General features: G+C 36.3%; 1 protein-coding gene across 3 annotated transcripts in view; it reads right to left on the bottom strand.

Annotated features, from left to right (window-relative positions):
• The window catches only part of ATRNL1 (attractin like 1), a 488,525-nt gene that overhangs the window by 220,944 nt on the left and 255,455 nt on the right, over positions 1-12,126 (bottom strand). For all 3 annotated transcript variants that reach the window (XM_082052467.1, XM_082052468.1, XM_082052469.1), the window contains one exon: positions 1,055-1,133. In XM_082052467.1, the coding sequence (XP_081908593.1) occupies positions 1,055-1,133 (79 nt within the window). The remainder of the gene's footprint in view (positions 1-1,054; positions 1,134-12,126) is intronic.

Here is a 12,126-nt window from a genome sequence, read left to right as displayed (position 1 = left end):
TTTTCACACTATTGTTTTGAAACTATTAGGAGCATTGAGATGCACTGAACACAGTATAAGCAGCTGGTCAAAGGAGGTGATCGTCCCTCTGTATTCAGCCTTGGCACAGCCTCACCTCAAGCACTGTGTGCAGCTCAGTTCCCCACAATTTGAAAAGGATGCTCAGGTACTTGAATGTGTCCAGAACAGGACAACAAAGCTGGTGAAAGGCTGGAAAGCATGTCCTGTGAGGAGTGGCTGAGGACTCTGAGGTTCTCTGGTTTGGAGAAAAGGAGGCAGAGGGGCAACCTCATCACACTCTGAGTTCCATGAGGAGGGGACATGGATAGGGATGTGCTGAGCTCTTCCGCCTGCCACCCACTTACAGCATGTGTGGGAACGTTTAAAGCTGCACCAAGGAAGGTTTAAGCTGGACATTAGGAAACATTTCTGTACCAAGAGCATGGTCAAACACTGGAACAGGCTTCCTGGAGAGGTGGTTGATGCCCCGAGCCTGTCAGTGTTTAAGAGACATTTGGACAACACTCTTAACAACATGCTTTAACTTCTGGCCAGCCCTGAAGTGGTCAGGCTAGATCAGGGGTGTCACACTCATTTTCACCAGGAGCCACATCAGCCTCGCGGTTGCTGTCAAAGGGCCAGATGTGATTTGAGGACTGTATAAATGTAACTACTCCTACATTTCTTCAGTCCTCAAATTACGTTCGGCCCTTTGACGGCAACCACGAGGCTGATGTGGCCCCTGGTGAATGATCCTTGTAGGTCCCTTCCAGCTGAAAGATTTTATTCTATTCTATCCTATATATTCTAAATATTCCACCATATGGAAAACTTAGCTTTCTGCAACCCAGTGCTGCAATTTCTATCATTCTTGACAAGAGGAAGAAACAAAGTTTTATTCTTCAGTATAAAAAAGTCAAGGGTAAAAATAAAAATGTTTAGAGGGATATTTAAGTTGTGTATACAGGATAAAGTTGAGGCGTGATCGTTCATCAAAACTGTCAATTTATTCTGAAATATAAGGCTACCATAACAATCTTAAAGTTATTGATACCTCTCTCCGTCGAGAAGCCCAACAGGTTTGTTTGATTTTCCAAACGACAGCGGCTACCAGCAGTAAGGATAAGAAACAACTGCAATTACAAAAAAAAATAAAAAAGAAAGTAATTGTAACATAATGGTCTGAAAAAGCTTATGGTTTTAGGCTATCAAAGGTAATAAAAATACATCTAAGTTTGGAAAAAAAAAACACAAAAATAGACAAAAACTAAACTCTACCAGGATGACAAACAACAGTCAACCACCCAAGCTCAAAGTCAAAAGAGAATGTACACCTCTGATGATGTGGTTGCCTCCATAAAATGTTATTACTATCTCCATTAGCATGATATAAGCTCCATTACAACCATCCACATACCCACAACAGTCCCAACAAATATGCAATGTACGTCCCACATCCAGCAGATGGAAAAAGAGGATGAAGTACAGCAAAAATATTTATACTGATTTATACTTCTCCCAGTTTGTAAATTCTGAAAAATTTCCTGGGTTGCTGATAACTATTCAGGGTGTATGATTAGTTTCAGGAATCAGGTTTGTGCATGACAATAGGTCTGTTTTATCAAATTGAGTATTTCTATAGCGAATTGCTCAGGGAAATCATCCCAAAGAACATCATCATGTTACAGTCCCAAAGACACAACAGAAGAAAAAAAAAAACAACAAAAAAACCCCAACAAAATTATTAAACTTCTGCAGTTCACAGTGGGAGTATTTATCTTCTCTCTTGCTCCAATATTTTTGTCTTTGGAAGATTTAGTCCATAAAGGATTTTGGTTGAAAGATGATTGAACTCTCAACCTCTTTGAGTGAATTTCTGGATACTGACAAAAGGCTTCTAAAGTTGACACCTAATGTAAGCAGTCAGAAGATATGTTAACTTTTTAGACAGTTTTTTAATAAAAATATCTGGCTTTTCTAGCTGTGTGAAAAACTTTCAGTCATGTTAGCACACCTGCTATACATAGTGTTTGCAATTAACAGAACCCTGTACCTACTGAATTATATAAGTCATCTGTAGGGTTTTTTTGCCAAAATGCTTCAAAATCTATTCTTTAACTAATATGGGAAATACCAAGAATTCCCTGAAGTTCAGAGGACAACTGTGCATAAATGCAAAATATAATCATTATCCATGCAGTAACAACGTTTCCCTGTATCATGCTGTAAACAGAACTTATGACCTAGAAGATAAGAAGATAGTTCTCCAGCAGTATCAGCTCATGGCATTAAATACTTATCCCTAATATGGAGACTATTGGAAAACTGTTCATGGCAACTGTAGCTTAATGTCACTATTAAGGTAATAGAATGATAGCACCCAATTATTCCTTGGTCTGAGAACAACAGAATCAGCTATACCGCTGAATATTTAACAACAACAAAAAAATACCATTGTTCTGAGTATGTTCAAAGGCACTTTCCAGAACAGAAGCTTTCCTTGATGTTTATATAATACAAACTGATACGGCTTTCTATCAGTATCTTATTCAACCAAAGCTCTTTTCACTACAAGCTTTCAAAATTCTTTTTTATCAATTTCTTCTTTGAATATCCTTGAGAAATCCTGCCAGAGTGAAGCCAAGTTTGAGAGAGAAAAGTACCAAATATATAATGTGGTTTGTGTGTAGAAAACACAATTAACAGCTTGTTTTTTTACTTAAGAAACTTAATTCTGCCTGTTCAGCTCCAAGAAGGCTGATTGTTCTGAACCTTAAAGTAAAAATATGGTTAAAGAATCATTTCTAGATGCAAAGTCTGACTTTCCCTTTAACAGCCAATGTCAACTACCAGCAGTTTTTTAGCAGTTTTTAAATGTTCTTTGGGACTTAGGGATTTTTATGGAAAGGAAGATATATTCTCCTTCTCTCCTTGTAGGATCATTTTAAATACTGTGTTGAGCTTTTATTGGTTCTTGGCACAGATCCTTTTAAAAACAAGAGTACTTGGAATTTTGATTGGTTCTGATCAATGGATCAGAACAGTTCAGCATATCTAAGAACCATTCTGCCAATAGAAAATTGCTGGAAGAGTCAAGGATCTGTAATAAAAGGATGCGAGAGGGCAAGTGCTAGTTCAAGAACCTTGGGGAATTCAGAAGAGAAATCTCAGCCTTACACTTTAATGAGTCTTGGCGTAAATCATCTTTCTAGAGGTGTCTTCACTGAAAGAAACTAAGGAACTAACGCAGTAAGAATATTTTAATTGATACACCATCTTATTAACACATTATTTCTTACTGGAAGAGTTTATATTAAGTGGTTTTCTACAACATAATATCTGAGTAGCACAAAGAAAGTAATGACAGAAACTGATCACCAGAGAACTTCCATGTTTTGTTTAATGCATCACACCAGTTGACGCACTGCTTTCACTCTTTAAAATTTATCTTTGCCTGTCTCCCTTTCTCCAGGCTCCTTTCTAAGCAAGTACAAGCTGACTGTGAATTTATATTTGGAACCTAGGGAAAAGCAGACCTTAACCCCTGCCCACCGACCACCAGAACAGATTCAGTTTCGCAGCAATATCTTTTAAGCTTTTTACACCAATAGCTACTTACAAATACTATTTCCCAGAAATGTTTTCCCTATCATATTCTCTACTGTCTAGCTAGTAACTGCAACAGATGCTTCGGGGCAACATCAGAGAACGGATATGTTGCTACAAATTGGCATGCTGTGCATGAAATAAGGGCAAGCCATCTCACTTGCTTTTCTCCTCCTCTACAGTCCTTCCAAACACCTAAATTTGGGAAACACCAGCAGCTCTGTTTAAAATGAACTCAAAGCTACTGGAACTTGAAAAACATGAATACAATCAAGACAGCTGGACACAAGAAACTAAGAGAGCCTTGCTCTGTGCTACTGCTTCATTATGACCAGGAACTGAATCCCTTTCCTTAGAAAATTCTGCCCTTCACATTTATTAATTCCTTGAACAAGTCTCTTAAGCAGAAGAAAAAAAGTTGGAGAGTTCTGGCTGGAAACTCTGGCCAACACTTCTGTGTTCTGTACAATGATGGAGCTGGGTCACACATTAAACTTTCCTGTCAGATAACACACCATTTAGCTCCTGTGCAAAGTAAAAATCAGAGACAAGTGTTTCAAAGACACACCCATTAAAAAAATAGAAATCATTGGAAATTACAACTTTGATAGTGTGAAATGTTAAGTAAACACTTTTGTATTATTTTTTCCTTTGCAATATTTGACTTTCTTCTCTGGTTTTTAATATAAGAAATCAGAAGGAAAAAAATACCAAAATTCACGTTAACAAAGAGAATACAGACAAGGAAAACAGATTTTGTCAAACTAACCCAGTTCCAGGCTGTGGTGAGATAATAGCCTTCATTTATTTAGGACAATAAAAATTAAAGCTGACTGCAAAGGATCTCACAATACTGAGTGACTTGGCAGTAAAATCAGAGAATGAAATTCAGTGCCAATGAGCTGAAGGCAATGTGCACAAGAAAAAAAAGTCTAGCTACAAATACACAATGATAGGTTCTAAATTAGCAATTACCATTCAAGAAAATGGTCTTGAAGTCATTGAAGATAGTTCTTTGAACATATCAACTGAACGTTTAGTGGTAGTCAAACAGCAAATAGGATTTTAGGAGAGTTTAGAAAAGGAATAAGGAACAAAACAGAAAGCATGGGGATGCCAGTGCACACACTATAGTATGTTTGTATCTTGAAGCAGCCATCACCTCATCTCAAAAACAGTCAAACTAAAAAGGTATAAAGAAATACAGTCAGCTTGGCTAGGGGAATGGAATGGTAGCAGAAACAAATCCTCTTTTTGTTTTTGAATAAATAGACAGTTGAAAGGAGACGCAATAAAGACACTAACATCACAGAGAAACAGTATAACAGCAGGACAAGTATAGATGGATGCTCTCCAATCCCCCAGTACACTTGTTAGCTCCATCTTAAGACAGACATGAAAGAAAAGAAAGCACAATCACAAATAATATGGCAAAAAAGAAATCATTGCAGTGCAAAATGAATGAATTAAAAATTGGCCAGCTGACATCTCTGAAAGAAATTCTCAGAAGGGGATCAACATCAGAAACAGAAACTTCTAGACAGGTTTGCAAGGTTCCCACAGTATCAGATCCAGTCAGTTTTGATGAGACTGATATATAATAGCTGAGAGGTCCATACGTGATACAAAGACTGAAAAAAAATTATTAATGGTAATAAAGACAAAGAAATCACACAGTGTGCCAACTGGTCAATTGCACCTATTTTAGCATTTTTTAATTTATTTTTTTTTTAACGCAATGACCCCTAAGTTGTACTTACAAGGACAAGGAATCTAGGCCCCACTTACAGAGCAAAGGATACATATACCCCTTGAAATGAAGAATTCCCAAAATAATTTAGAGATCAGTGGGAATGACCAAATCAGTATGAATTGCTGCAGGGATGCTGAAGAAAAAAGGGTTAAAACAAACTTAAATACTCAGGTGTGCAGTAGTTAGCAGCATTTGGGAGATGAATTTTTCATTCTACAAGGTATTGCCAAAACATACTGTCAGACATATTCTTGATACTCTCTCTGGTCTTTGCATTATTCTAAAGGAGGTTGGAAACACGAAGAGAATAAAGAGAAGAATCACAAAAAATATTCAAAGGCTGGAGAAAATATTTTACTGACAACGATTTAACAAGCTCAATCATTTCACTTTTCAAAAAGGTTAAGTGGTGACTTGCCTACGGAGTGCATGAGTTTCCATGGGGAGAAAATACCAAGGCTCTCATTCATCTAGCACAGAAATGCATGGTAGGAAACAATGGCTGGAAGCAGACACATTTGAATTTAACTCAGACATTATGATGATTTATTTTCTCTATCATAAAATTATGTTATATATACTGGAAAAGAATATTTGACCATGCTGCAATCACCAGATAATCTAAGATACACAAAATGATGGATGGTAAACAGGGAGTACAAAAAATAAGTGTGCTTACACAGACTTGTTCGCATGGTCAGAGACTGGGTCCATCATTTCTGACCCTCTAGTCAAGACTCTGAATGACACTGAATAAACAGACACCTTTGCAATGCAGATGGCTTATGAAACGTTGATCCAGAGTATAGACAGAGTGAATGACTTTCTGCACTTTTGAATGTAAATCCTCCCAACAAGACAATTATCATGCTAAGACGCACTTAAAATCACAGAAGCCCGAGCATTATCAGGATTTCATAGTCTCCAGAACAAAGAAATTATCTGCCAGAAGATAATGATGCAGCTTTGCACAGTTGCCCCTTCAAACCATGTGGCACAAAATAAGGGGAAACACTAAAAAAGAATGCTTGAAAATGAGCAATTCATCACCAGTGGTGTGTATTGAAGGCTGATTGAAAGGTATCATCTCAGTATTGAGTAGGAGACAAGAAACAATTAGAGAATGGAAGAACTGAAGAGGAAGCCCTGGACATAAGTATAATAGTTTAGGTCCAGCTCAGCAGAGGACAGTGGCCAAGGAAGGGCTGCAAGAGGACGGCAGGGTCCAGCAGCAGGGGCTCACCTGGACAGCTGGTCTTCCTGGAAGGGCTCTAGGTAGTGTGAAAAGAGTAATACTGATTTCACAGAACACTGAAAACTGTAAGGAATAATGGCTACCTGCATAACTATTTATGCAATGTATGGAGAAAAGTTCTTCACTTACAGAGGTCATACTTGGACATGTTTAGTGAGGTTGACAGACCTGGCAGAGGAGCGAGAGGGCAGTTTTCCATAACTGAGAAACAATTCTGTGTGTTTAGTAGGCAGACTGAAAACTAAGATTAATCTCTAGCACAAACTGTAAAGGGAATTAGTGGATATGTTGCTGTTTGGTCTCTGCAAATGAAAACAAAACCTGTAGATCATCTTTAAACAATATCAAATGACAGGGATAAATACAGGGGAAAATCTGTGAAATGTAATGGTCAGAGTGGTTGGACCGGGGGAATTAATGACACATTCCTGCCTTAAACTCTATGAATGCATTATAATCATACTATAGAACTCCTTTTTTCATTAAATACTAATGCCTGTAAGTTACATATTGCATCAAAAGAGTACTTTCATTAAAATGAAATAATTTACTTAGTTTTGTAGTGATGTAAAATGAACTAATGAATTAAATATAAATATTTTAATGACCAATATTGTAAATGGAAGGCAAACAGAACAAAACAAAAATTTCCATCCTTCACTATTTCTTTTCCCATTCTCTTATTATTTAACATGCAAAGAGAAAATAAAATATCCAAAAATGTATGTAAACATTCATGCACGAACAATTGTTTCTTCTATGATTTTACTCAAGCCACTTATTTGCATAATAATTCATTATAAATTTAGATGTTGGACAAAAACAAGGACTTTTTCAAACTTTACCTTAAGCCTAGTACAGTTATAATTCTATTAACATTAAAAATTGTGTGGGGTCCTACTTTGAGTACCCATGACATTACTCGTGACAGGGAACAAAGCTCAGCGGCTGCACACAGCTGAGTCCCTCCACTAGCCCCACTTAAGCCCACCTTGGGAGCAGCCTATCTGGGCCAGTGCAGTTTGTTGAGACTATTTTAACAACTCACAAGAAAAATGACAATCTGTTTGCTTGACTGCAGCATCACACTAACATTGTTCCACTGCCACCGTGCTCAAACACATGGGGTAGACATGTCCTTAGGTTCCTGGGGCTGTGCCTGCATTGCTGGTTTAGTCTGGATCTGGAGAGGGCTTTGGAATTAATCCCCTGATTGTCATCACTGTTGTGCTTCATCTGATACTGCGGAGCTCAAAATGCAGAAGCTGAACTGGAAGATGTGTAATGGACACTCCAGACACAAATGCACTTTCAGTCCATGGAACTGAACTACAGCTAGTCCGAAACAAAAAAATGACAAGGTGCACACAGTGTGGATGTCATGTTGTTCTCAGCAACATTTTACTCAAAAGATATTCTCCTCTTTGACCACACTGCTCACTAATAGACACGTAAGCACCCAAAGATTGCTTTCATAAAGTTATTTAGGTGCAAAGCAGTCTCACTGACTGCCCACATGTTTATACCCACACATATTTTAAAAGCTCCTCCCAAGTCTGTTTTTGAAAATAGGAGTTGGGCCATCAAGGCAACCATTGCTAAATTAATTGAAACTTGCTGTCCTGAGTGAGACTATCGTTAAATAGCCCTCTAGATCCACTAATCTCGTGTCCCTCAACCTCACTATATTTGCCAAAATAACAAAAAATGTACACTTCCCCAAACAGCAACCTTAACAGTGACTCTACACTGTATTAATGTTTCCGTTTCATACTAACGATGGTATTTTTAAACATGAACACAAATAATAGTATTCAGTAAAAAACCTGATGACAAAAAGCTTTTTAATGTAGATATATGCAAAGGAAAAGTTTCACATCTAAGTTAATGTTTCTAAATTATTATTGCAGAAGTTTCCCAAGAGATCACAAATACTGTTTTACTAAGAATTGTTTTCCTGACATATTATTTACTATATTTTTATTGGCAAATAGAGCACATTTTAATTGATATGTTATAAAGCAAGCACAATTCTAAAATAAAAATAACTGAACAATTATTTTTCTAAAGCCATGACTTCAAATAGCAATTATTGTCACAGCAATTGATTTCTCTCATTGCACTTGACAAGAACATTGTGTTTATGATTATGATGTGCTTGGCTCAGCCATCCTTACTCGTGTTAACTAATATACGCATGACTAGGAGCCCCAAAGATTTCAACAGGATTATCTGAAGTACAAAGCACTGTAAACATAATATTAGGAGTCTGATATGTATGAGAGCAGTATAACTTTTTTGTATGTTTTTAATGATTAATTAAATTGCTCTGAATCACACAGCTTTACAAACACTGTTATAAGTAGGAATATTTCAATGATTAGCAGTTCTGAATGATTCTGGGAATTAAGTGTTATGTTTCCAAATTAAAACATGTGAAGACATAGAGGGAAAGTGGCCTTGGCTGGCAATAGAGTAGACTATGCAGCTTCCAAGTCCATGGAAATGCATGTGTTGGGTCAGCAAAATAAATCTTTTCTGACCTTGCAGAGCCAAGATCCATCAGCCACCAGCATTTGCTGCCTGGTCTAAGGGAGCTTCGTCTGCCCCAGTCAGGGAAAGATGGTACCAACTAAGCCAGGATTACCATCCAGGTGATACGGGACTGTCCTCCTCTTATTCTTGCTGGTCCTGAGAAATCCTACCAGGACCAGCAGCTCTGTGCAATGGCTACACTCCATTTTCTGGAACCTATCAACTAATAGCTGGGCAACCCTTTTCTCTTCACCTACATACATTTTATTGTTGTACATACTTAAATATGGCTGTTGCTTTGTATTTTTCCATCAGCCTAGATCTATGTCCCATTCTGAGTCAGATTTGTCTTGCCAACTCCACAAAGGCAGCACCTGCTTTTAGATGCTTCTTGAACAACTCTAATGAAATTATGCCGTCAATCTGCTGCCGCTGGAGTCTATTGCATAGTTCATAAGGTTTTTATTTTTTGAAGGATTCTCATTAACTGTCTCTCAGACCACCTCTAGCTGCTCATCCAAACAACAACCAAAAAGGAAGGACGCGCATGATCCAAGCTCACTGTTACTTCCACAAGGTAAGTCTGAATTACCCCAATAATACTATTTTCTAAAATATTTTGGAAGTTTGCACCGCAACCACCTGGACCACTTATGTATGTACACAGCGACTCCACTCGAAAAAAAAATTTAAGTATACGTGTATGAAATATATGTGAATATATATATTTTACATACAAAAAAAAAATTAAAATATGTAGGTATTATGAGAGAAAAATGCTGTTATAGATTGTGACTGTTTTACTGCTTAGATAAATAGCAATATAAATAACAACAACAATACCTCAGAAAAGTCTATGAGCTGCCTCTACTCAAGTACTGCTACCCAGAGCACCTGTACTGAGTGGGGCAGCACAGTACAGGCATCCACTGTAATAGTTTAAATAGACTCCCGTACTAGTTTAAATAATCCTCACAATTGCCCCTATAAAGCCTGGGTGTATTGGTCTTTGCTGTGCAATGAAACATCAGAATAATTCTTGGAGGTAAGGGAGAAAGAAATGTATTTGAGTGAAGCATTTATTATTTGCAGAAAAGCTAATACGGAAAAAAAAAAAGGTATTGATTTTTTCAATTACGTATATGTGCTGAAATGTGATAGAGAATGTAGGGGGTTTTAAATAACTTTATTAAATAATTATTTAAAAGTAACTATATAATGTATAAATGTACACATATTTTATATTTATATTTTCCTACATACATAATTCATGTATATATACATAAAGATGTCTTTTCACATTAAATATACCACAAGCCATACCAGAAACTACTAAAGTATAAATGAATGACCAATTATGTGAACAGTGTTTATATACAACTAAAAAGGGAAAATGGATATGGTGCACATCAGAATGCTATTTGGAAGACCAACTTTCACATTTCATTCAGCCAATACAATATAAAACAAAAGCGAACCATTTAAAAGGACTCTGAAATATATTACACAATAAAGCTCTAGATGTGAACTTTAACTCTCAGCAGTTCTTCCCTTCACCTCTTTGAAGCAGGAAATAAAGAAGATTTACAATCAAAGGGGCTTAATCTAACATAAACTGATATTAATCTCCATAGAATAAATAGAGCATCACACCCATAAAGTGTGATTATGTTTCTTTTACTCATGGAAAATACTTTCATATTTCATAGAATTTTATGGTTTTACCCTTCATGGGTGAAATACTCTATATTTCTCTCAACAAGTGATGTCGTATACAAAAAACCCAGATCTAAGAAGAAAGAAAAAAAAAATCTATGCCATTAAATTTGCAGACAAATTATGAAATACAGAATGTAATATTTTCTGCAGTAACATTCAAGAATTAGAAATTGAATATATTGTTTCTATTTAAAAATAGTTGTGCTTTAACTTCAACTTTTTTTCAATATTTTGCTGTTACATAAAAATTTAAGATTAAAAACTACGGGGGGAAAATACTCATTTATTCTAATCATGCTGAATTAGTGAATTTGGGAAAGAAGGGCTTCCAACCAATGTCACATTCCAGCAGCCTTTCAAATAAAAGGACTTACATTATTTTTGTTGCTTTTCCCTCATTCTTTTCTTTCGCTGCACTTTTTCTCTAGTACAGATGTTATAGTTTGATAATAAATCACAGAAATATAAAATACATTTAGAGACTCACCAAGCCGCGTCAGCAATGTTTAATCTATTAGACTCAAATATAATCCAGAGAATTACCACATTTCCCTTCATTATGTGACATTTCCAATGCCTCACCCAAATAGGTGAATATATTTGAAGTGGTAGGTGTAAAAAAGTCATAGCTCTCCTAATTAAAAACCCCATAAACAAGAAATTTTCCCGAAGACAGAGTAAGGATTTTTAGATTTCCAGGCCAAAGCAGCATCATTATTCTTCTGTAATTGTACTGTACAAATAAACAAATCCCCTGTTAACCCTCAACATGATATTTAGAATTTCAACTTAAAAGACTCAAGACACATAAGGAAAGAAATATAATTTTGAAACTGTACAGTGATTTCCTAAAATACCACTAAAAAAAATTGAACACGTGGAAACACAATATAGAATATAATTGGGCCACATATGCAGAGAGAATTCAAATTTTGCAATATAAAGACATGATGTAGCTACTTTTGAATGCTCAATTTTTAGTGCAGCTTTTGGGTCCACAACAGGGGTTCCATGATTTTGCTTCTTATTGACAAAATGTAGCCCCCCTCTGTTGAAGCCCAATAAATAAGTTTAAAACAAAACAAAATCTTCCACAAAAAATGCTTCATCTTGTATCAGGAAATTTTACTGGAACATTGTTATTAATATTCCATTTAAAAAAAGCTCATTAAGTGCTTTCAATTCAGATGTCTCTTCTGAAAAGTAATAATTAGATTTAATATTTTAGTATCTATGAAATCCACGGCATAACACACCA

The sequence above is a fragment of the Streptopelia decaocto genome (genome assembly GCF_964273445.1).
Source record: "Streptopelia decaocto genome assembly, chromosome: 5".
Taxonomy (NCBI): Eukaryota; Metazoa; Chordata; class Aves; order Columbiformes; family Columbidae; genus Streptopelia; species Streptopelia decaocto.
Note: the sequence above shows the minus strand (reverse complement) of the source record. Positions and strands in the feature narration are given on the sequence as shown.